This window comes from Panthera onca, chromosome E1 (genome assembly GCF_046562875.1).
Source record: "Panthera onca isolate mPanOnc1 chromosome E1, mPanOnc1 haplotype 2, whole genome shotgun sequence".
In the NCBI taxonomy this organism is placed as follows: Eukaryota; Metazoa; Chordata; class Mammalia; order Carnivora; family Felidae; genus Panthera; species Panthera onca.
Window position 1 is genome coordinate 28,665,746 of NC_138352.1, and position 26,946 is coordinate 28,692,691.

At 46.2% G+C, this 26,946-nt stretch overlaps 1 protein-coding gene across 1 annotated transcript in view; it reads right to left on the bottom strand.

Annotated features, from left to right (window-relative positions):
* USP22 (ubiquitin specific peptidase 22) overlaps positions 1-26,946 on the bottom strand; it is a 42,733-nt gene that overhangs the window by 11,496 nt on the left and 4,291 nt on the right. The window contains exons 2-7 of the mRNA XM_060647062.3: positions 12,661-12,793; positions 6,747-6,860; positions 4,820-4,921; positions 3,956-4,125; positions 2,785-2,932; positions 482-587 (exon numbers count right to left, since the gene is read on the bottom strand). Of these exons, the coding sequence (XP_060503045.1) occupies positions 482-587; positions 2,785-2,932; positions 3,956-4,125; positions 4,820-4,921; positions 6,747-6,860; positions 12,661-12,793 (773 nt within the window). The remainder of the gene's footprint in view (positions 1-481; positions 588-2,784; positions 2,933-3,955; positions 4,126-4,819; positions 4,922-6,746; positions 6,861-12,660; positions 12,794-26,946) is intronic.

The window sequence follows — 26,946 nt, forward strand, 5'->3', positions numbered from 1 at the left end:
AAACATTGTATTTATCCGCACATCACCAAAAAGGCACTGTGGTGGCACCAACTTCTAGCTCTAAATATAAAACTTGTTAAGTTTGAGAGAGAGAGTACGCATGTGTGCACGCACACACAGAAGGGGCGGGGTGGGTGTGGGGGGAGAAAGAATCCCAAGCAAGCCCCACGCTGTCCGCGCGGAGGCCGACGTGGGGCTCCAACTCATGAACCACGAGATCCTGACCTGAAACCAAGAGTCACGCTTAACCACCTGAACCACTCAGGCGCCCCTCTAAGTGTAAAACTTTTAAAAACTGTGCAGAACGCAGCAGTTTCGGCGGCTAAACATGTGCCACGATGTTCAACAAGCAGCACCCAGAGTAAAGTCGGCCTCACCGACAGGCCCTGGGGTCCCACATCACGGTCTGGCCGGCACGGCCCCGACAGCTTTCCGTGTTCCGGAAGAACCCTCGGTGCAGTGCGGGACGCCTCGCACTTACTGGCAGACTTGGCAGGTGACGTCCGACTGCAGTCCGCCCGTGAAGATCTGGTCTATGATGCAGTTGCAGTGGTTGGGGTTGTTGGCCTTCTTCCCGTTGTCATCACCTGGGGAAAGACCACAGCTGTGTGATCTGCAGCTGTGCCCCCAGAGTCCGCGCGTTTCCAGGAGCCACGACCCAAGGGGCAAGGCCATTCGCCTACAGAGGCGTGAGGAAGCCAGAAGTGCCGACGCTTTCGAAAGGGCACAGGAAGATACTTCAAAGAGGGAGACTTGGCGGGAAAAGAGGAAACAACCCGGCTGGCTTCTTCTCAATTCTCCTCTTTGTCTCCACTCCCTAAGATCTGCTTGGCTTCTACCTTGGCACCAAAATGTATCTAATGCCCAATAGCTGGGGAGAGTTACGGATTCCCTTTTCCACGTATGGAATGACCGAAGAGTTTCGCGGTGGCGTGGCCCGGTGGACTGTGCCTGTGGCGAGCCCGGGGAAGCCCCCCCTTCCCTGCGCTAGTCCTGCCCGGGGCCCTGACTTCAGGAAGTCCCTGTGCAGCACTCCTGCCAGTCTCTGCTCTTCTCGTCAGCTCCTGCTCTCCGGAACCTCAAGAACAGCTCTGCTTTCCTTCCGATCGGTTGGACCGAGGTAAGTACTATTCCCACCCTCTCTACTTCGATGTGTGTGCACACACAGGGGTACCAAGCTTACGTGGTGGAGCACGGTACACATTAAGAAATACTGTAAACACATACCGTGGAACTTTCATACAACTAGACCATGGGGATAGACTATTTGTGCCTATCTATATATATTACATATCAAAAAGGTTAAATTATTACACAGGAATAAAGGATGCCCATTAGGTCTTTTGACAGCAAGACGACACAGAGGAAAATAAGCCAAAAGACGCCGGATGGTCATAACCACACAAAAGAACACAGTCAAGGGCATGGCAGGCCTGGCTAACGGGCCTTCCTGTGTGCTGTGACCTAGCAAGGCTTAAGGAGAATTCTGATGACCGCGCTTCTAACGAGAAGAGCCGGACATTTCTTTTCACATGTGAAATGGGATCATGTCAGAGAACGGGATCACAATCACTGTATTGTGTTTTCATCACACGAACGTTGTTTTAACACCAGTGCATGGTCAAGCAGTTGATTTTCAGGATAGACTAATGCTGGTTACAGAAGTTTCCTGATTATCCTCAAATGCTTGGAATAATAATTTAATAATCTTACACAGTGGCTCTTTTCTGTGTGTACGTTGTACTTCGTGCTGGGAAACCAAACCCTACCCGAGCCACGAAGCACTGTTTATTAGGCTTCCCAGGCAAGCACTGAAAGGATCGTGTGTGTGTCTTTCAGGAGAAAACAAATTAAGTACACACAAAAGCCAGAACCCAAAGCCACGACAGCTGATCGGAACAAGCCGCCTTATTTCAGGTTTGGCTTGCCTCTAAGTTGTAATGTGAGACAACACAGGGCATTTGTGAGAGCAGCTCAGTGACCGGAGAGAGGCTGGGAAGGAGCCGTAGGAGGCCGTTCAACAAGACCTGGAAAAAGTGGACTCTGCTCTTTAACAGAATCCATGGAAGAGAAAAAGAGCCAGTCAGGAATCCCCTACCACCGGCTGTACCAGCATGGAGGCCACAGGTTACCCCGGCACACTCCAGCTACACTGGGGCGTGCTACCTGAACGGGCCGCATCAGCACCGCGTGGGAACGCGTCAGGAACAGAAACTCCTGACCTCACTCCGCACCCAGCAAAGAGGAACACCAGCAAGCCCTCCAGGGGCTCGCTGTTATTCAGCGGCGTGTTATTCGGTCCTAATCTCCTGTCCGCTGTCCCCTTTCCGAAACTCTCAAAACCCACACGCATCTGAGACCCCTGGGGAGGCTGTGACCCTCTGGGGCTGGGCTGTGAGACAGAAGCCAAGATCCAGGGAGCTCCTAAGAGAGATCTGAAAAAGCCCTTGGCTGGACCCAGAAATGAACGTGACTCAGGGTCAGGGAAACTGCCAAGTGTGAAGGTCTGGTTTGTGTTCTCAGCTGTCTGGCTATGTCAGAGCAATGACCAGTCCTTCTGGAGACCCGTGACGGGAGGGAGCCGGTTTTGATGGCGTCTGAAGCATTTTTACAGGCCCGCTGCCACGCTCTTCCACCCCAGCAAGGTCAGAAGACAGCACCCAGAACGTTTCCTCCGCCCTTAAAAACAAACTGTGAAGAACCTCTTTGAGGTATTAACGGCGTGTTTCTTACGGGAGATGAAAACCCCACCAGGTCATCAGGGAGCTGTAGCAGGCCCCCCACCTTTGCAGTGCCGGTGCAGGACGTCCAGCGCTGCGATGAGGAATTCGTGGGCGTCCTGCTGCTCGTACCCCGCCAGGTGCCGGGCGTGAGTCCACACCAGGTGCAGCAGCTTGTACGGGATGTGGGGGGACCGGTGCCCAGAGTAAAACTGCTCAGACACACACACACAAAGAAGGAAATGGGGGGGAAAAAAAAAACCTGTCAGGAATAAATATCATCCTCTGAACACAAAGCACACACAATAAAAAAAATAATTAACTGCCTAGACCTTCTTACGGCTACTCTGACAAAAAATGATTCCAGTTTACTCCCCCACTCTGTTTATGTTGCAAACTGCATTTTTCTCTGGACTCACTGGACTTTTTGAATCTGTCCTCTCCCTTCCGTTTTCTACAGATAAGCCAAAATGATGAATTAGGAGCGCCCGGTATGCAAACCAGGCGGGCAGCTGCTGAGTGGGAATGAAATGCTGCAGCAAAGGTACCGACAGAAACAGACGAGGCTCCTCTGCCGGACCCCGAAGTACATCCGGGTCCTGTCGACAACCAATGGGGCAGCCGAGCAACTTCAGCCCAGGCACGCTTTTTGGCCACTAGGCGCACAGGATCCAGCTCAAGGATACCTGAGCCCAGGCCTGAGCCCTGTCACGCTCTAAGCGATGGTCAGGGAGACAAGGACAGGCACGACCTGGGAGCAGCCTAGGATCCAAACAGGACAGAACCCGACGACAGAGACGTTCTGGTGAAGCACACTCAGGTCTGGCAAGGGAACAGAAGGTCCACTCTCCTCGAGAACAAAGGAGGGAAGCGGTGTGTGCGTCCACGTGTGCTGCTGTGAATCGGGACGGCAGACCCATCCCCCAGAGGAGGGAAGCGTGAGATGCCACAGTATTTACAGGCAAATGTCTTCCACCGGCTATGCCCCTTTCCAAGGGCTGTTTCGCATCCTCCCAGCCAGCAGTGTGCCTCGAAGTGATGCCTCCGGTCCCCACCTAACAGTTCCCTTTGGAAAAGGGCGATGTTCCATAGCAAGTGCATATGTTAAACACTCGCTGTGTGAGGTTTCAGAAATCTGCTTCCCTTTATTCCGTCAGCCTTATTATTTTTTTTTTTTAAAGGGAGAACACAAGTGGTGACAGAAACGTGACGCTGCCAGAGTCAACCGCGCTCACCTCCTGAAAAAGTGAGGACATCTCACACACCAGACACGAGCTGGGGCTCTGCATTTCACACCGGTGCCTGTCGGAGAGGAAGAAGTCCCGCAGGAGCGGCGTGTGGGTGAGAGCCTGGACGATGCAGTTCATGAAGCACGTGTTTCCAAGGTTGATCAGCCCCCGCAGACCTGGGCAGGAGGCAGACAGGACAGCAGGGCTGACGGGCACTGAACTACACGTCCCACTGAACCCCGATGGCACTGCTGTGCCTCCCTTTACATGTACACGCTCGTTGCCTTTCATGCATTCATTCAAGAGGCAAAAAGAAATGCAGTATTTTCCAATTTTTATGCCACTTTTATGGGAACTGTCCTGAGGAATGTTCACTATCACCCTACCCCTCACTTCAGCTGTTATATTTTGATAGAACTGCTCACAAATATTCTAGAACGATGGAATAGGTCAGAAAGGAGCCTAACAAAACCTATTAAAAAGTTTCTAAAATGTATTCTTGAAGTCTTACCCCAGAGAACCATCTCACACACATCCTTTTCTCTCTCACTGAAGATTATGTACAGCCTCCATTTGGTCAGAATAAACTTGAATCTTTTCCCAGGAGAGACCATCAGGGCCACAGGGCAGGGACCATTTCCACCCATCACCACTAGGCACGTTAGGCCTACTGCAGCCCCCCCCCAGAGGACAGATGCTCCAGAAGTAGTTGGGGGTGGAGGGCAATTGATGGAATGAGTTATACACAGGTTTACAGAGAGCTGTACTATGAGGCCCACCTGTTTACATCTATTGTTAAACCCAGAGAAACAAGCCTCACTGGCAGCGAGGACAGACGACCGGCCGCTCCAAACACTGTCGCCCACCTACCTATGGTGCAGTTAGAGGTGATCTTTCGCCTTTTCGGGTTGTGTTTCAGCAGTTCAAGCTCCCGTTTGGTTGGTTCCCAAGTTGAAAACTTCTCCCCAACGCCTAAGCGGATGGAAGACAGTTCCAGGCGCCATGAGCTCAAATTTCATCAAGTGTGTTTATAAATAAAAGTGATGGTGATAGAATACTTAATCGGGTTGTATTTCAAAGCGGGGCATCCCATAACACGAGGTCTTTCTAGAACCATATTATATTGCAATGGGCTAAAAAGAACACTTGAAAGGAGTTTCTTTTAGAAAATGTGTGAATAAGTGGTTTCCGTGAGAAAGAAAGCAATACCTCCAGTTAATGCCACAGTCACGCTAATGCCAAGACGGATGTTTTTTCAAAGCCTTTAATCCTTGAATAGAGAGCCTGTAGCATCAGCCCTGGGGCGGGGGGTGGGGGAGGGGGGGGAGGCAGTGCTGCACTTGGCACTTAGATGAAGGCTCTCCCGTGAACGAGTGAGTTGACAGGGAGAAAATGCACTCGCCGTTTGAAAATACATGTCGAACAGCCAAAGACAATGGCGTAGATGCCACTAAGTGTCACACTTCATGCAAATACCGATTCACTCAAAGGTACTTGTTCCTTGCAACCTAAAATTTCTGCAAAATTTAATAAACTTTAAAAGATATAATATCTCATTGACGGATGGAATTGTAGAATGACTTTATGTAGAAGAGGTCGATTTTATTCTGGGACATGCATTTCTGAGCTCCTGTGCGTTAAATGTCCTTGCCAAAGAAACGATATATTCGGACTTAGTGGCAACGTTACTAAATTTCTGAGAGGGAAAAGAGTAGGAAGTTGGTAAAGAGACTGTTCTTCGGAAACAATCCTGATCACTGAGAGCACCTGTTTCTATTGTTCTGCTCTCAAAAAATGGGGTTGTTTTAAAAGCAGAGCAATTGGGGACGCCTGGTTGTCTCTGTCAGTCAAGCGTCTGACTCTTGACTTCAGATCAGGTCATGACCTCCGGGTTTGTGAGACCGAGCCCCACATCGGGCTCTGCGCTGACAGTAGGGAGCCTGCTTACGATGCTCTCTCTCTCTCTCTCTCTCTCTCTCTCTCTCTCTCTCTGCCCCTACCCCACTCACACTCATGCTCGCTCTCTCTAAAAAAAAAAAAAAAAAAAAAAAAAAAAAAAGGCGGAGCAATTAAGGCCAAAAACTGTAAAACAGAGATGTTCTCCTTGTGAGCAGTGATGAGAACCGTCACCAGTTGAGAAATGCTCACCAGCCACACGGGGTAAACTACACCTACTACCATTGAAACCTGTGAGCATCTGCCTAAAGAAAGAAAAACAAATCAAGGAACCAAAAAATACATCAATGAACAATAAAGAAAACCGCTGCATAAGTTTGTGTCCATCCCCGACAGCACCCCTTGAAGAGAGCCCGTGTGAGGCCAGGGAAGCGACAGCAACGGAGAACCCCACGCTGGTACCATAGCCACTGTGAGAGCAGAAAACATATACTGGTCTCTGCCCCGGGTTGCTGGCACAGAGCTCCCCAAACTCTTGTAACCTCCTAAGTGATAAGAGCATGAGCATTAGGAGCAGCTTCTGTTCTAATGAGGTGACTCTCGGTGGGTTCCTGGAGGCGGGCTGGTTGCCAGAAAGACCGAGCCTCGATGAGAAGCTTGGAAGGTTCAGCTCCCTCCCCACACACCTGTCTGGCCAGTCACCTGACCTGCCTCTCGCCTACAGGAGGGAGTGAGCAAATCAGAACCCAACCTGCAAAAACCTAGCTGCGATCCTAGCTCTCTAACGCTCACTTTCTCCCTAGATGTTGGTCTTTCTCTTGGGAAGTTCTGCCCTTCAGACACACGAGGGGATGCAGGACTAAGAGACAAATCAGGCACACAAATCTAGGCCAAACCAAACCTTGCATTTTCCAAGCCTTCCGCTGTTCCTCTTTGGCGATGATTTCCATGTCTTTGTCGTATATGTAGTCCTGACACAAAAAGCAGTAGATCCCTCCATACATGAGATCTATGGCTGCAAAGAGAATGGAGGGAAGAGATCAGATTTAATTACAAATGTACAGGTAATGCTTAAGGTCACAAATGAAACCCCTAAGTGTTTTAGACATTTCACTGTTTATACCATTTCCCTACTCTCGAATCATAGAACCCACCTGTTGCAAAATGATTGGTCCCTCCCATTCAGACCTCTATCCCAAGCATGTGGGGTGTATACTAAGCAGGTGTATTTTCCCCCGGAAGCTCCTATGAAGGGCTGAGGAACCCAAGAGAGGGGTCAACGTCCACATCTCACAAAGAACCTAACTCTAAAGTATCAGGACCTTCTGTCTTTTCTCTGAAAGAGTGGGGTTTTTTTATTTTTAAACACAGGGGAATTTTATTTATTTATCTTGTAATGTTTATTTATATTTGAGAGAGTGAGAGAGACAGAGTGCCTGTGGGGAGGGGCAGAGAGAAAAGGAGACAGAATGAGAAGCAGGCTCCAGGCTCTGAGCTGTCAGCACAGAGCCCAACATGGGGCCTGAACTCACAAACTGTGAGATCACGACCTGAGCTGAAGCCAGGCGCTCAACCAACTGAGCCACCCAGGCACCCCGAAAGAGTGGGATTTAAAACAAGGGAGAAATTTCATGGAGTACGATCAGCTCCTAAGGATTCTCGGCCACCTGACACATATATCTATATGTTTTACTATATCTAGAATTCCTACAGGATTACAAAAAGGAACACAACAGCTACCGGCCTACTCTCACTTCAAGGACAACTGTAAAATACGCTCTAACCAGAGAATCTTGACTTCCTGACCCACAGAGCTGACTGCTGCTCTCACGCATTTTCTCAACCACCTCATCTATAGAACCCGGCCCTTAGTTACTACATTAGAAAGTAAGATAAAGTCCTTTAAGCACCTGGAAGAAAGGTACTATCTCCACTCAACAGTTAAAAAGAATGTTTTTGGCTGAGATTCACCAAGATGTTTGAGAGGCAATGCAGCATGGAGGCTTTACAGATTTACAGAAACTGGTATTAATCCTAGCTCTGCCTTGTACCTTTATGGACCTCTGATAAATTACTCCACTTCTCTGAGCCTCAGTTTCCTCTTTGGTATAATGGTGATAGTAACAGCACTAACACCTCATAGGTTTGTGTGATAATTTTATAACGTCACAGTACACCTAGTATACGGTGCCTTATCTTCATAAATCACAGCTCTGATCACATTCCGTGCCTTAAGTTACTATGACACAGATCGGTAATACTCTGGTGGATCTCTGAAGTCCTCTGTAGCAGGTGTATGAAGGCTCAGTTTAAGAATCACAATCTACCCTCGCCCCTCCCCGCAAACTGACAAAATTCCTACAAATTCTTTGAAAGTCCCCATCAAAGCTTTGCGGACAGCTCGGTTCCTCCTCGGCACTTCGTATTCCTTGAATGGGAAAAGTTCCTGGTGTGGAGATACCAAAGCCAGAGACAGACTACAATGAGGTGGTACAGAAATTTTCAGGAAAGCAGAGACATTCGATACAAAATATGCCAGGGGTGCCTGGGTGGCTCAGTCAGTTGAGATTCCGCCTCTTGATTTCAGCTCAGGTCATGATCTCATACTTCGTGAGATCGACCCCATGTCAGGCTGTGCACAGACAGCATAGAGTCTGCTTGGGATTCTCTCCCCCTTTCTCTCCCCCACGTGCTCTCTCAGTCTCAAAATAAATAAATAAACATAAACAAACAAATAAAGTGCCAAGCATGCAACCAACAGCCCAACTACCAGCCTGGGGAAGGCATTTAAACATTTCAACGTGTGTTCAACTCTTCCTAGACAAGGTCTTCTTCAAGGCACCTTTCCACACCCTTTCCACACCCTTCACTCACTGTGTAAAATGAATGAGGTCAGCTGGGGTGCCAAGACCACTCAGTGGGGGAAGAACAACCTTTTCAACAAATGGTGGTAGGATGACCAGAAATCCAAAAACAAAAGAATGAAGCTCAACCCTTACATCATATACAAAAATGAACTCCGAATGCATCAGCAACCTCAATAAAATGCTACAAGTATAAAACTAGTAGAAGAAAACATAGAGGCTAAGTCTTCATGACCTCAGATTTGGCAATGGACTCTTACGTTTGACAACAAATTCACAAGCAACTAAAGAAAAAAATAGGTAAGTTGGACTTCATCAAAACTAGACTTTCTACACCAATGGACGTTATTAAGAAAGTGAAAAGACAACCCACAGAATAGGAGAAAATATCTGCAAATCATGTCTCTGCTAAGGATTTGCTATCCAGAAGATATATACATATATCTCCAAGGTGTGTGTGTGTATGTGTGTGTGTGTGTGTGTGTGTGTATTTCCAAAAAATATATATATACACACACACACACACACACACGCATATCTCAGAAAGTACAACAAAGAGACAAACAGCTCAACCCAATTAAAAACATGAACAAGTGACTTGAATAGACAGTTCTCCAAAGAAGATATACGAAGGACCAAGAAGCACATGAAAAAATATTTACCATCACTGGTCATTAGGAAAATGCAAATCAAAGCCACAATTAGACACCACTTCACACCCATCATGGTGGCCAGAGTTATTAAAAAAAGAAAGAAAAGAAGTGTCGGTGAGCATGTGCAGAAACAGCAACACTCAGGCACTGCCGGCAGGAACGTAAAATGGTGCAGCCACTGTGGGCAAGTTTGGTGGCTCCACAAAAAAGTCAACACGGAAATATCCTGTGACACCGCTAATTCGCTCTGGCGAATCCGCTCTAGGTATACATCTTAAAAAAATGTAAACGTATGTCCACATAGAAACTTACACATGGATGTTCATCACAGCCTTATCATAAGGGCCCAAAGGTGGAAACAACCCAAATATCCATTAATGGATACAAACATAAGCAAAATATGGAAGGTCCACACAATGGAGTGTTACTCAAACATACAACGCACGGGCTACTGACACATGCAACGGCGTGGATCAGCCCTGGAAACGTGCTAAGAGAGAGAAGCTGGACACAAAGGGTCATGTACCGTTTAATTCCTGTTATGAAATATTCAGAATGGGCAAATCCAGAGAGACAAAAAGCAGATTAGCGAGTGCCAGGCGTTGGAGGGAGGAAAGAATTAGTTCCTGGAGGTGGGGTATTCTTGTGAGATGACGACGAGGTTGGAGAGTAGAGGGAGGGGTGGTGGTTGCACAACTGGTGAGTGACGAAAAGCCGCTGGATTGTAGGCTTTCAAATGCTTCAATGTACATCATGTGAGTTTCACCTCAACATAAAATTTAAAAGCCCAAAGCAACACCTCCCATCAAGGTAGCTCCCCCGGAAAATTATTTCATAGTCAAGATGAGGGTACACTGGCTTCCTTGGGAATTCCCAAAGCCAACAGCTCACAGAAGCACCGTGCATGCACCATGCAAGGTCCTTTTCTGTTTGGTCGCAGGGTAACCTCGAGAATGGAGAAAAAACACCGGCGATTCATAAGCGAACTGATATCCCACACCCACCAACACATGCTCTAACTCTTGAAAGACACACGCACACACAGAACAAAGCTAAAGGCATTACTTTTACACCTCTGTGGCTCATACAGACCAAATCTAAGTACCCTTGGACTCAGCACAAAACTAGACCTGCATGAAATTAGAAGGTACGAACACAAAGCAGCTCCGAGTCTGTCACCTGACTCTGCTGTACCCGCCCCACAGCTGGCTGGAATATTCCAACACCCAGTTTGGGACACCAACCCGGACAGGTGGAAGCATACCAGCAAAGCTGAGTGACTACCCCGAAAGAGGGGAAGTTCTCTTCCCTGAAGTGTGTATTTATCACACTGCATTAAGGCGACTTGATAGGGCAGGACCTCAGACTGCTGTCAGACCCTCCTCGTCCCATGCCACACTCGCCCGTCCCTCCACAAGACCTCCGACAATGGCCTTACTCTACCAATACTCTGTTTTTAAGTGCATCGTCCACAATATTCAGACAAGACTCAGTTTAGGCCTCCGTGCTACTCCAACGAAAACCTGGATGCCTGATGAGAACTTCAGGTCTCAACATCGTACTACCACATATCCCCTGGGAGGCAGAACGAGTGGGCCACCAGGAAGTCGAGGCCCCTCACTCCCCATACCACTGCTCAATCACTTCGCCCTTGAACATCCTGCGAAATACTCTGTATGAAAGGACGACCAGAGTATCGCCAGCCTAGAAGTCGCTCTGGAGATGACGGGCGGGAGCAGCAGTTGGGACGCACGGGGCGGAGGACGGGCAGGTGACCTCCTAAGTGGGGGAAACGGAGACCACACCGCCAGGCAGGACCGGGGCTGCCCATCCCCGTTCTTCTCCTCCAGCACTTTGCCGCTTCGGCCTCGCTCTCCTGTGCCCGCCACCCTCCTGTCCACCTGGACACAGAAACTAATTCTAGCTTTTGGTTAAACACATACACGTGCAATCTCCAATACGTTCACGGGCTCAAACGCAGCACAGAACTGGATCTTTCTCCGATTTCAAGGTTTTGTGTCTGAAAGCAAGCCTTCTAAAACTTACTCATTCCAGCAGAAGTAGAGAACGAGTGTATCAATCAGGTTAAAAATGAACGCATTTCTGAAGTGATTTTTGTAGATGATCCTGCGTAACAATGTAACTCTTCAGATAGCTTTTTCAAGTGCAAATATACTTCCAATTCTCCATAACCCTCTAACCACATGGAATCACAGCCCGGGCATAACAGCAGAGCCGCCTAAACGGGGCTGGTCGGAGGACAGATACGGCAGCATACTCCTCATTTGTACCGGTAAAAGCAAAGATGTACAGTAAGTGAGTACTACAGAGTTTGATCACATCCACACGGTCCTGACCAGTGTCTTTTGCCTCTGGTTACTCGATGTAAGAAGAGATCACGAACTACCTTGTTCCTCTGTGGACAGAGCTCATGACAGCACTATTAGGTCCATTAGTTCTCCTTCCAAAAGGGCCAACGAGCTCAACGTCACAACCTGAACCCCTAGCTCCAAACCCTTTTCACTCAGGCTCACTCTAAGTTGTTACTTACAAATAAGTCCAGCAGAGAGGACTGAGTCCTTACGTTCCATTTCTACTACCTAAAAAGGCCCAAAAATACCTTTAACTGGCATTGCCGAGCCGCCGTGAAGTAATAGCTCTTTGGCCCGGACCTCGTGAAAGCGACTTTCTTAATTAAGGCCAGCCGAAGAGCCTCCCCATCACTCAAGAGAAAACATCACACACACTAAAGGAGAGAGACACTTAACGAACACGGTCAGAAAAGAAAGCCAAGAGCAAAACGCCGCTTCGTGTAATTTCCAGACTGTGCGACAGCTTGAACCTGCAACTACACGAAACAATTGATCTTGATGCCACGGTGCCGTCAGCCTTTTCGTGACTCTGTATTATCGAGAACCATGAAAATCCATCATAGGAAGCAATAAAAATCACTCAACTCCACGCTGGCGCTAATAACTAACATTGCAGGGTTCCTGTTTGGCTCAGTCGGTTAAGAGTCTGACTCCTGATCTCAGCTCAGGTCACCATCTCACGGCTGGTGGGTTCGAGCCCCACACCGGGCTCTGTGCTGATGGCACAGATATTAACATCCACTTGAGAGCCCCAAGGCCAGCTGGGTGCATAAGCCTGTTGAGTTCATCTGTTCATCCACTCGCCCCTGGAGTTGCACGAGGACTTCAGACAGGGCCCCGGATGAGCTGGGAGCCACGACTCAGGGAACAGCAGGCCGGGTAGTGGCCGTCCCCACACCAGGGACGCTATTCAGAAGGCGCCTTACCCAGGTTGTGCCGCTTGGACTTCGCATGCTCGTGAATATGTTTCTTTGTGAAACAGCCAAAGAAGACACAGTGCAGGCAGGAGTGGAGCCTGTTCAGGTGGACACCACAGACGTGACAGACACACGACTTTGCCTGAAATTGAGAGAAGAGAGTTAAGAGCCAGCACATGGCACGACAGGCCTTCTTACCGAGAAAGCGGTCGAGCAAAGTGACCGATGTGGGGAAAGGAAATCACAGCATACCCTGTATGACCTGAGAGACCCTCCGTTAATCCTTTCAACTGCCCCAAAATGTACATTAGCTCATTTAGCTCAAAACTAGGTCCATGTAAAAAACCTTAGTCCAGGGGCACCTGGGTGGCTCGTTCGGTTCAGCATCCAACTTCAGTTTGGGTCATGATCTCAAGAGGGGCAGGTTCGAGCCCCACGTCGGGCTCTGTGCTGACAGCTAAGAGCCTGGAGCCTGCTTCGGATTCTGTGTCTCCCTCTCTCTCTGCCTTTTCCCTGCTTGTGCTCTGTCTCTATCTCTCAAAAATAAACAAACGTTTTAAAAAAAAAAAAAAAAAAAAAGCTCATTTACCACGTAAAGCTTGAGGAGCCATCAAAGTCTTCGTGTTCTCCTCCTGAGTCCCGGCAGGGCACCCCAACCCTCTCAGCTCCTATCCCCACCCCAGCCCGGCGGCTCCAAGCCTAGTCACCCTTACCATGGATGTCACTGCGCGTTTGATATTCCAGGTCACAAGACCACAGCAAAGTTAGAAGCAATCAACCAACCAACACACAGGGACGTTGAGTCAAAGTGATACAGAAGAAGAAGAAAAAGAAACAGTTTGTTGCCAAGAACTAGACCACAGAAACCTAAAACTCTAATCTCAGCAATTGTGAGTCGGATTCTCATACACCCAACCACCCAAGAACGCCACTGCCTTCTCGCACAATATGACAACCACACCGTAGTCACTATAAACTCCCTGCAGATTATCAAATTCAATTCCCAACCTCCGAGACGGCAGCACGGAGTACAAGTCTCTTCTGTTCTGACAGGTGGGCAGGAAGCAGGGAGACGGAGGAAAGTGGAAAATGAACAGGGTCCGGGGAAGGGAAGGTTACAACAGAAAGGGCTGCCCACACAAGCAATCCGTACTACCCGCCACATGCACTCTAGACCCTGGTGCCGGGGGTTTCAGAGGACTTAACCTCATTCAGTCCTCACAACCCTCCCACCCCCCAACCCACCCCGGGTGGGGGAAAGGCTTTAGGCTCTTCCGACACCCGAAGACAGTTATTGTATATGCTTGTGACCATGGGGGTGGGGGACACAGGGAGAACGTGGACTAGGACGCGCCTACCCCGGCAGCCCCCTCACCCTGGAGGCAGCCTACTCCTAAGCTTCACTCTGCACACACAAGAAGAAGGCAAGTGCCAAGCCCAGGGGTGACAGGCTGTGCCTTCACCTAGAACAGAGGGTGTGGAGGGAGGAGAGGGTCTGGGGACTAGGCTCAAACCACATTTACTGTAAAACACGAACCACAGTTTTTACTTAGATGGAAGCTGCCTTATGGGCAGGGAGGGTGCACGGATGTAACTCCTTGAAGACAACAGAGCCTAGTGCCTGAAGCCCGAGGTCGGAAGACAAATTAGGTGAGCCAGAACCGTACGCACGCTGTGGCCGAATCGCAGACGTTTCTGCACGTCAGGTTCTCCGAATGCCCACCCAGCCGGGAGCTGGGGAGAGATCCAGATCCTGCCCAGGAACACGGGATGGAACAAGGCCCGAGGGGCATCCCGAGGACCACAGACCCACACCACTCTCAGGGTGCCAAGGCTGATCCATCACCTTTCAGCTGCTGGTAGTTTCATCTCTGGGCCCAAATGTAAACCTGATCGTTAAGGGGCGCCTGGATGGCTCAACCAGCTAAGCGTCCGACTTTGGCTCAGGTCAAGATCTCGAAGTTCGCGAGTTTGAGCCCCGCATCAGGCTCTGTGCTAACAGCTGAGTCTGCAGCCTTCTGATTCTGTGTCTCCCTCTCTCTCTCCCCTTCTGCATTCACACTCAGTATCTCTCAAAAATAAACATTAAGAAATAAATAAACAAACCTGATCATTAAAACCGTATTTCTTCTTGGGGAAGCAATCACTCTCAATGGTCAGTACTTATGTTTGTTAATACGAAGAAGCTACCTCTGAGAACCCCGTAAGGTTCGCCCCCAATGCACCACCACGGACTTCCCAGTAACACCACCACGGACACGTGGGGCCTGGTAATTCTTTGCGTGTGTGCGGGAGGGTGTGGGGTGTTTCCTGGGCACCACGGGATGGCCAGCGGCATCTCTGGCCTCTGCCCACGAGATCACAGGTGGCACCCTCCTGCCGGTTGAGAGCCACCAGCCTAAAGCAAGGCCACAGGACGCTGCGGTCTGTGTGGAAGACTTTTCTGAAGTGCCGTAGTAATACAGTTAGCAGTTGTATCATCTATTTATTCTTCCAGTGACAAATCGAAGAGATTAATTCACTGTAACTGCTTTCAGGAATATAGAGGACGTTTTTAAATTACATATACGATTATATTTGATGTAAACAAATGATATAGGTATCAAGGAAAATTCCCTGTTAGTTATAAATACTATAAGACAACAGATTCCTGGAGATTCTTAGTTACCACCACAAGCTAGAATCTGTCTGCCATTCGCTACAATTACAGATAGAAAGAAAAGGAAAGATTAAGAGGTATCCTTTATTTTTACCACTCAGGATATTTTAAAGGCATTATCATGATTTTAAAAAATTCCTCTAAGAACTTGAAACAGTAAATCCAATTCTATAGAACAAGAAAATTCAACAGTAGCATTGCCCTGAAAACATAAGCTTATCTGAATAATTACATAACTATCACACATTAATTTTCCCTTAAAACACACAAAAAGGTTGTTTTGGGTTTTTTTTAATGTTTATTATCGAGACAGAGCATGAGGATGGGAGGGGCAGACAGAGGAGGAGACACAGAATCCGAAGCAGGCTCCAGGCTCCGAGCTGTCAGCACAGAGCCCGACGTGGGGCTCGAACTCACATACCGCGAGATCATGAGCTGAGCCAAAGTCAGACACTCAACCGACTGAGCCACCCAGGCGCCCCTACACACAAACAGTTTTTAAAACAGATAAAAATTAAACTCTGAATTTTAAATGTAAAAATATGCCACCTGTTCTTTTGCAGAATTTCATGAAAGAAAAATCTACCTAAAGAAAAAGATCTTGGGGCGCCTGGGTGGCTCAGTCGGTTGAGCGTCTGACTTCGGCTCAGTTCATGATCTCGCGGTCCGTGAGTTCGAGCCCCGCGTTGGGCTCTGTGCTGACAGCTCAGAGCCTGGAGCCTGTTTCAGATTCTGTGTCTCCCTCTCTCTCTGACCCTCCCCCGTTCATGCTCTGTCTCTCTCTGTCTCAAAAATAAATAAACGTTAAAAAAAAAAAAAAGAAAAAGAAAAAGAAAAAGATCTTAGCTGCACAAAAAGAAACCAGCAATTACAAAGAAGCAGATCAGCTCCAACTAAAAACACAGAAGGGGCGCCTGGGTGGCTCAGTCGGTTAAACTTCTGACTTCAGCTCAGGTCACTATCTCATGGCTTGTGGGTTCAAGCCCCGTTTGGGTTTAGTGCTGACAGCTCAGAACCTGGAGCCTGCTTCAGATTCTCTCTCTCTCTCTCTCTCTCTCTCTCTGCCCCTCCCTGCTTGTGGTCTCTCTCTCTCAAAAACAAAACAAAACAAAACAAACCCCACAAGTAAATAAACAGTTAAGCACACAGAAATTGATCATGTCCTGATACTATCAGGTCAGGGAAAGAAAGCCTAAAATACAAATAAATACACACACATATTCAATATTCAGCTAAATCTCTTCATTTAAATAAAGTTCATGCTCAATACTTTTTTTTTTAAGTTTTATTTATTTTGAGAGAGAAAGTGCATGAATGGGGGAGGGGCAGAGGGAGGGAGGGAGGGAGCAGAAGAGAGAGAGAGGGAGAGAGAGAGAGGGAGAGAATCCCAAGCAGGCTCTGTGCTGTCAGCACCAACTAAGCCACCCAGGTTCCCTGCCCCCAGCCCCCACCCCCGCCACTCAATACTCCTTTTAAGGCAGCAAATCAGATTTTATTACATGGTGCGCCCCTGACATGTTCACCACTGATGTATGTCACAAATCTATTATCCATAAACACGAATGACTTTGCCACACACCCTGGCCATGAACAATTCTTGAACTGGCATTTGAACATAAATGGACACCTTTTATAAGCCACTGACTCTAACACCAAGGGGGTCAAGTGAGAAAGAATGGGAGCCAGCTTGAGGAATTCCCACTAGGCAATTCTGGTACAATTTGAACATAAAAATGAATACGAATGGATTACAGTGCACCTGGGTAGCTCAGTCAAACAACGGACTCTTGATCTAGGCTCAGTTCATGATCTCAGTTTGTGAGATCGAGCCCTACACAGGGGTCTGTGTGAACAGGGTGGAGCCTGCTTGAGATTCTCTCCCTCCCTCTCTCTCAAAATAAATACTTGAAGAAAAAAAAATGGATTATACACTGAATAAGAAAGAATCCCCAAGTCCATTCTGATATTACTACACACACACACACACACACACACACACACACACACAGTCTTAACAGACTTGTTCACAGGAGAACTCCCAACTAATCAACGTAGTAGGAAGGACAAAAATACAAATGCAGAATCTTCACTTTATAATCATCACGGTAATAATGGGTTCAGGCAAGAATCAGCCATGGATGCTAAAACCACAGGGTAGAAAAATACTGGGTCACTCACAATAGTTAGAAAGAAGAAGAAAGAGCCCAATGTCCATTAAAGGATGAATGCATACACAAAATATTACATATATACAACGGAGTATTATTTGGCCATAAAAAAGAATGAGATTCTGATACCTGCTACAACATGGATGAACCTTGAAAACATAATGCGAAGTTGAGAGAAGCCAGACACAAAAGGTCACATATTGTGTGATTCCATTAATATAGAATGCTCAAAAGAGGTAAATCCAAAAAGACAGAACAGACATTAGAGGCGGCCAGGGGCTGGGGAGAGAGAGAGATTGGGGAGCAGATGAAAGTGATTTGAAAGTTGGTAGAGGGGCGCCTGGGTGGCGCAGTCGGTTAAGCGTCCGACTTCAGCCAGGTCACGATCTCGCGGTCCGTGAGTTCGAGCCCCGCGTCGGGCTCAGGGCTGATGGCTCGGAGCCTGGAGCCTGTTTCCGATTCTGTGTCTCCCTCTCTCTCTGCCCCTCCCCTGTTCATGCTCTGTCTCTCTCTGTCCCAAAAATAAAAAACGTTGAAAAAAAAAATTTAAAAAAAAAAAAAAAAAAAAAAAAAAGGAAAGTTGGTAGAGACAGGATGGTGACTGTACAACATTATGAATACATTGAATTGTTCATTTTATTTTTTATTTTCAAATTTTCAATTTTATTTTACTTATTTACTTATTTTTTATTTTAAAGAGAGAGAGAGAGCGCACGCGTGCGCACAAGCAGGGGAGAGAGGATCCCAAGCAGGCACCATGCTCAGTGTGGAGCCCAATGCAGGGCTCAATCCCGTAACCTGAGCTGAAATCAGGAATCAGACACTCAACTGAATGAGTCACCCAGGTGCCCCATGAATACTTCATTCTAAAGTGGTTATTTTTTAAGTTATGTGAATTTCAACTCAATTTTAAAAAGATACACTGTATACACTGTATGTTAGCCAACTTGACAAATTATATTTTTTATTTTTTTATTAAAAAAATATTTTTTAATGTTTATCTTTATTTTTGAGACAGAGAGACACGGAGCATGAGCAGGGGAGAGGCAGAGAGAGAGGGAGACACTGAATCAGAAGCAGGCTCCAGGCTCTGAGCTGTCAGCACAGAGCCCGATGCTGGGCTCGAACTCGTCAACTGTGAGATCATGACCTGAGCCGAAGTTGGACGCTCAACCGACTGAGCCACCCAGGCGCCCTGACAAATTATGTTTTAAAAAATACACTAAATGACTTACATATCCGTGTGTGCATGCCCGAGTACACATGTGGATGTGTGAACATATGTCTGTATATAAGTGTACTGGGGCACTAGATATTTAATTTCAAAGTATCACCCCAGAGATCACTTCTGTTAATTGAAAAGGCAAAAGAGAACTCTGGCCAACAAACACCACCTCATTCAAACCCTAACGTTCCCCAAAACAAACAACTGCTGCATCTAGACAGATGTGTATGATACTCATTTTAGTATTCTTGCTATTTCTGTAGGTTTCATATTTTTTAAAATAAATCAAGGGAAAACAACTATTAAATAATACATACCTTAAGACTCAATTAACTCCATTCCTAAGTTTAGGTATAAGAGAAATGGGAACTTACACATGACAGAAATACACGTATCAAGGACACGAAAAGACACATAAAAGAATATCGTAATGGTAATACCCCAAATGTGGAAATAATAACATATTCATCTGTAGCAAGAAGAATAAGCCGTGGTAGAGCCACTGAGTGGGTACCAGAGCAACGAAAAGGAATTCATGGTACATCCAGCAAGGGTACATCCTCACCACATGGTACATCCTCACATGGTACATTCATGGTACATCCTCACAACAGAGCACGGAGGCGGCTGGCCACAGAAAATTACATACTGCCTGCTACCGTCAAACAAAGTCCTAACGCCAGCAGAGGTGATTTCGTGGTCACGCATGGGTGGATAGTAGATTCTCCTGAGGGAGGAGGGTTGGGACCAGGAAGGGGATCAAAGGGGACACCTGGAGCGTTGGGTGTCAACTCTCCTCTGTGCGGCCAGGACACGAACATGTTCACTTCACAGAAATTCACCAAGGAGTATGCTTCTTCAAGAGGAGAAATAAAAAGGGGCCCCGGGTGGCTTAGTCGGTTGAGCGTCCCAACTTCGGCTCAGGTCATGATCTTATGGCTTATGAGTTCGAGCCCCGCACCGGGCTCTGTGCTGATGTTTCAGAGCCCGGAGACTGCTTCGGATTCTGTGTGTGTCTCTCTCTCTCAAGAATAAATAAAAAACATTAATATAATAAAAAAATTAAAATTAACAGGAATAAAAACCCATAATACAAAATAATAAACAGAGAGATGATATATATGGTTAAGCTGAGAAACACAAACCAGATACTATGAAATTTACAAGGAGAACCACATCAGGTGAGTGAACACTGGGGAAGTCAGAAAGGTCTGTATACAAGAGCAGAAAGCTCAATTCCATGGAATTCTATAGAACAAGTGTTTCTTACAAGGGGTGTGAACTCAGTTCATATGGAGTCAAGAGAATTAACTCAAAATGGGAAGCCCTGCCATCACTAAGAACAAGAAGGAAAAGCGTTTCCACGTGGACCTAATTGCTTCCTCTGGGTGACCATTGTTCATGTGTGTAAAACCCAGGACACTCAACTGCAGGGCACCTACCAGTGAAGGCCTTTTACTGAGTTGATGGATTCAACAATTAAGAGACCAGTTCTCAGGGCACCTGGGTGGCTCAGTCAGTTGAGCATCCAACTTTGGCTCAGGTCATGATCTCACAGTTTATGAGTTCAAGCCCCGCGTCTGGCTCTGCTCTGGCAGTGCAGAGCCTGGCTGGGATGCTCTCTTTCTCTATCAAAATAAATAAAGTAAAAATGTGGACACGTATCTACCTCATACAGCTATTACGAGGGTTAAAAGATTCAATGCTTTTCATGGACTGAGAACACTGCCCATAGGGTTTGTAAGGCTGACAGTGGCTCCCTAAAAGGTGTGTCCCTGTCTTAATCTCCGGAACCTGTGAATGTTACCTTAGTTCAAAAAAGTATTTTGCATATGTAATTAAGGGTCTTGAGATGAGAGGATACCTGATGATCTGGGATGGCCCTAACTGCCATCCTGAGTGTACGTGAAGGAGACGCAGAAAGACCCCATACACAGGAAAGAAGGCAAGTTGAAAGAGGAGGTCAGAAACTGGAGGGGATGGGGCCGGGTCGGCCACAGGCCAGGAGTGGTTCCCCTGTCCCCAGAGCCCCCTGGAGGGGCGTGGTCCTGCCAACACCAGATTCTGGGATCCTGGCCTCCAGAACTTGTTCTAAACCAGTTTGTGGTCACTTGCTAAAGCAGCTGCAGGAAATAATACAGGGTTGACATTAGCTATTATTATTCTAACTCCCGCAAAGGCTAGACACCCCTGCACCACACACCGGCCATCTGAGTGGGCCAGGGAGAGGCACAGGGACATCTGCTTTCTGGAACAGTTGGCTGCCGCAGACGGCAGGTTTCCTCGATCAGCTGATCTTACAGCTTCCTGCCAGGGAGGCACTGCACACAGTCCTGGATCTGCAGAGCCAGAGGGATTCCGGAGGCTGGTGGGGGATCCAGGAAACTCAACCTGGAATCTACTGCTCGTGGAGTCCTCGAAAAGATTTTTGTATGAAATCCCCTTCTCCTAGGAGTTACTTCAAGTAGATTCAGGAGCCCACAAGTAATCCTGAAATGCAACGGGGATTTTTATCGATAGGAGAAGCCGATAGGATCAATGATTTAACAGTTTTGTTTGCAGCTATAGGGATGGGGCTAGAGAGGACTGTGCTAGGCAAAATAACATAGGATTTCACTCAAGTGTGGAATTTAAGGAACAAAACAAACGAACAAAGGAAAAAAAAAAAAGAGAAAACAAACCAAGAAAGACTCCAAACTATAGATAACTAATGGTCCCCAGAGGGAAGGTGGCTGGGGGTGTGTTAAATGGGTGCTGGGGGTGGGGTGGGGCAAGGTGGCTCAGTAGGTTAAGCATCCGATTTCTGGCTCAGGTCATGATCTCACTGTTCATGAGTTGGGCCCAAGTCAGGCTCTGTGCTGACAGCTGGGAGCCTGGAGCCTGCTTCGGTTTCTATGTCTCCCTCTTTCTCTGCCCCTTCCCTGCTCACACTTTGCCTCTCCCTGTCTCAAAAATAAACATTAAAAATTTTTAATTAAAAAAATAGGTGCCAGGGGTTAAGGAGGGCACTTAGGATGAGCACCGGGCGATGTACAGGTGTTGAATCACTGTATTTTACACCTGAAACGAATATTACAGTGTATGTTAATTAACTGTAATTTAAATAAAAACTCAAAGGGGCGCCTGGATGGCTCGGTCGGTTGAGCATCAAACTTCAGCTCAGCTCTGATCTCACCATTCATGCTGACAGCTCAGAGCCTGGAGCCTGCTTCGGATTCTGAGTCTCCCTCTCTCTCTGACCCTCCCCCGCTCACTCTCTGTCTCTCACTCTCACTCAAAAATAAACATTAAAAAAAAATAAAAACTTAAAAAAAAAAAAAAGCAGTTCTGAGTTTACATAGTACAAGAAATGCACTGAAAGTCCATTCATTTGGCCCCAATATTAACAGCATTTCTTTGGATACCTTAATCTCTATTATCTCCTTTCTCACACCCTCCTCACTACCCCAAGAAGGATCGGAGGGGGCAGAAGGCGCATGGCCCTTTAAGTCAAATACAGGTGGACTCACCCATAGGATGACTCAGGTGTGCAGTGAATTTTGAGTCCAGCTTAAAGAAAACTACAAACAGGAGACAGCACCTTAAGAACTAATGCACACTTCACATATTACCCGTGACCGGAACTACTACTGGTCTATTAAAATCTGACAATTGTAAAGAAGGTATGTTTAATTGTTACGCATTCTCTTCAATGACTTTTTCAAGGGCTCAATATACTGTTTTACCATCATAGATTCTGATCTAAGCAAAGGGACAGGAAGATGCAACATTTTCTACATGAACTGAGGCACTAAAAGGCAAAGACGTAACTGAAATTAAACAATCTCCTCAAATTTCCCAGTCTCAGAAAGCAAGACTTGGGCCTTTGAATCTCAACTAAAATAGATTTAGTCCAACTCCTTCAAGGTACAAATGTGGCAGCGACATCACTGTGATATAAGAAAATACATACTGTATTCTGGTCTTCCTTCAAAGTTCCAAGCACAGAGCTCCTAAACCCCTTGGAATGTTTAAGTGATGAGATTGAAAAGGGTGTCTTTTGTTATTGAAACAAGTCCCTTTCAACCAGTAAGTGATCTTAATGAGGGGATAAAGCTCAGGGAGAGCCTCAGGGTGGGGTCTGGATGTTAGGGAACCAACAGTGTGATCAGAGGGCTGGAACTTTCAGTCCTATCCCAACCTCCACCAACGGGCCAATGATTTGATCAATCATGTCTGTGTAATGATTTGATCAACGCCTGCTTGATCGATCATACCTTAACTGATCGTTATGAATGAAGCCTTCATAAAAATGCTAACAGAAAGGGTTCAGAGGGCATGTGTGTTGATTGATGCACCCACGCACGGGGAGGGTGAAGCACCCTCCCCTGAGACCCTCCCGGGATCCAGGACCCTCGTGTGCCCGGGACCCTCCCGGACCCCATCCTAAGCACCTCTTCATCTGCACCCTTTGGAGTATCTTTTAAAATAATCTAGTAAACATGAGTAAATGTTTCCCTGAGTTTTGTGAACCATTTTAACAAATTACTGAACTCGAAGAAGGGGGTCCTAATCAGTTGCAAACAGGTGACAACGTGGGCTGGATATCAGGTCTGTGTTTTGCTGAGATTAGAGTATACTTGGGAACACTGGAAAACATTCCAGAACAAATTAAGGGGGAATATGAACTCCACACTCAAACTAATCTAATTTGAAGGTTCAGACTCGATGTTCCCTCTCAGTGCCCTTGGATAGATTAGGAGACTTACCTGCCAAGCCTACCTAAAAAAAAAAATGTATCATGAGTTAAAAAAAAAAAAAAAGTGTATCACGAGTAACAAAACCAAAATGAATTTATATATGAAAAAATGCTTTACAAAATATAAAATACTATGTAAATATAAAGTACTATCATCATAATGAGAAATCAGTGAACTTTTAAGGCACAATTAGGCAGTCAGAGGGTGTCAGGATGGAGTGTGGTTATGACAAAAGAATCTGATTAGATTACAAATAAATGTATGGTATAAGTCCAATGTAACTGGTGTGGGGCAAGTTGCCTAAATAACTTGGAAATGAGTGGAGAGTGTGAAACTATAGCCCAAAGGAGCCATACCTAACCCTAAGGATGCTTCTCAAAGGTGGGGGGGGGGGGCAGATTAACAATTCTGAAACCACTATTAAAGGGGAAAAATTTCCCTCTACCGTTTAAGATTCTTCCAGCTGGTCTAAGATTTAAATCGACACGAGACATATTAACAGAAGAAAAAAAAATTCACTTATGTGCACACGGAGACCCAATACTGAAATTAAGACCCAAAGAAATGAAAAAAGACTGGTAGTTTTTATACTTTTTAGACAAAGAAACAATAAATCTGAGAGGAATTGACAGGACAAAAACTTATGTTCAGGAACTTCAATTAAGAAGGAATTCCACACAGAATCTGGGCTGGGGTAGTAAATTGGTAAAAAGTAACAAAGGTTGTTCGGCCTTTTTGGTTCTAAATTCCCCACCTCTGACCATAAAGATGTCTCTTTAGCTCCTGGTACAAAGAGGGTACCTTTCGACATGGAAGATTTATTTCCTGCTTTCTGGAGACAAAGGAGGATCAGAATGTTCTTGCATAGGTGGTTTTTAAGGAACTTTTAATTAAAAATAAACAATATGCCAAAGTGTCACATTTGGGGGTGGCCTACCCTTGCCCCCTATACATGTACACTGAAATTAAACAGATAAGTACACGCAAGGATGGTTGGTAACTTCCTATGTTGGACAGAGAAGTTACAGATAAGTGAGAGGAGAAGACTAGAATGACCCATGTGGTACAGGATTAGAGTTGGGAGACATCACTGCAAACTCAGGTATAGTTTAATAGGAGTGGAGGTGAATAACCACAGACTTGTGTGTACGTGAATTAGTGTATGCCAGCCAATTCAGAGCTGTTTCTTAGCTCTGTCCCCCGAGGGCTGAGAAGCCACAACATTGGTACCAACAAGCACAGCCACTGCCCAAACCATATATTCTAATTCTATTCTCCAATAAAAGGAACTAGGACTCCTTGGAGAAATGGCAGATTCTAAGACCGGGGCGCAAAATATACAACATAAGCCTAGAAAGTCTGACGGTACCAGAAAGGTTGTCCTCAAAAACCACCACCAACCGACCAAAAATTGGTGAGGGTATGGCAAAGTGACACAGAAGACAACCGGAAGCACTCTCACTGGCTAAAGCTGGAACAGCCTGAGCAACAAAACAGAGCACTGGATTATAACCCATAGTATAAAACATCCCTGAGTCCATACTGATACACGTGGTGGAATAAATACTAAAGGAACGAGAAAGTACAAATATTTCCTATATAAAATTTCCAAATAATTTCTATAGATATTCTGGCCTCAAGGAGGCATCCACTCCTCAAGTGGACATGTGCAGAGTGACTCTGTTCCAAAGAGGACAGTAGGGAGGGCTGTCTCCTTCTCCTCCTCTGAAAGGAGGGAAGGAGCCACTTCACAGAAGAGCAGCCTGACAGCCCTGTGGTCAAGTTCACCACCAACAGTGTTAAGTCATGTTGACCGCATCACCTCTGACAGAACCTGGTCTTCCCCAAACCTGTAACCACAACCAAGAACCATGAGAAAAACATCAGACAAGCCCCAATCGAGGGGCATCCTAGAAGATACCTGAGCAATATGCCCCCAAAACTGCAAAGGTCATCAAACACAAGGACCGTCTGAGCAGACGTCACAAGCCAGAGGAGCCTAAGGAGACATGACAACTAAATGTACTGTGGGATCCTGGGTGGGATTCTGAGAAAGAAAAAGGAGATCAGGGAAAAATTAATGAGATCTGAATAAAGTATGATTTCTAGTTAGTAACAACCTATCAAGCTTGGTCATTAGTCGTGACAAATTGTACCATGGCAACTAAGATGTTAACAATCAGGGACATGGGAGGGGGGGAATCTGAATAAAATAGGCGGATTACATCACAGATGATATATATCAATGTTGGTATCCTGATTGTTAATATTTTATTATAGTTTGCAAGATATTACCTTTGGGGGGAACTAGGTAAAGGGTACAGGGACCTCTCTGCATTATTTTTCACAACGGCATGGCAATCTACAAGCATCTCAAAAGGAAAATTTTTTTCTGCTTTGGATCTTTTACTTGCAATGACTTGTCCCCCGCTTCGTAGGAATTGTATAGTGTTTTGTTGTAAGGATTTGAAAGATCCACGGCATCGATAAATAAAGCAAAAGTGAATTCCTCAAAGCAATAAAATTTGAAAAGAAAAAACTTTACTTAAAAAAAAAACATATCCAACAAATGAACTGAACTTAAAAAGTTCAAAAACAAAGGGCTTAGTGGCTTTCTCACCATCACGTTTAAGTGCCTGGCTGAGTCAGTGAGGACTAATCTGTTTCACTGGTGGGGCCAGCGCCCGGTTTATGACCTCCCAGTGTGTCCTGTCACCCCATGTAGTCTGTCTAAGCCAGTAACAGCAGAACTGTTATTCCCCAATGATGATTTCTATTAAAAAGTTCAAGTACTAGAGATTCACTCGGATCTCAGACTCAGGACTAAAGCAGCACTGATGAAGAGAGGACCAGTGTTGAGTCCTACAGCACATCTTTTCCTAAAACACAGGGCAAAAGTACCACTCAAGATAAGTAAGACCATTTCCTACCTCCTGAGCCACACTTCTACAACGCTGACTGTAAGAGCTACTCTCATTGTAAGCAAGTGTCCACAGGCTAACAATCTATATTGTTGCTTTGTAAAGATTCAAAATGAAAGGGCACTCCACTTTTACTCTAAAAACTACTACCCTCAACTTTTGCTGCACATTGTTTTTATATGTTTCCTTTTAGCTACCTCCCTCCCCATTTTTTTCCATAAACAAAAGTGCACTTTTAATTTTTTAAAAAAATGTTAATGTTTATTTATTTTTGAGAGACAGAGCGTGAGCAGGGGAGGAGCAGAAAAAGAGGGAGACACAGAATCCAAAGCAGGCTCCAGGCTCCAAGCTGTCAGCACAGAGCGCAACGCAGGGTTCAAACTCACAAATCACTGAGATCATGACCTGAGCCTAAGTCAGCGGCATATCTGCCTGAGCCACCCAGGCGCCCCAAAATGCACTTTTTTACCCGCATCTCAGGTTTGATGTCAAGTAGACAAATCACGTTTCAGTATCTCAGCAAACAAAAACATAAAAATGTCTTGCCTAAGATTATTCCTTCTTTAAACGGATTACCAGGTTT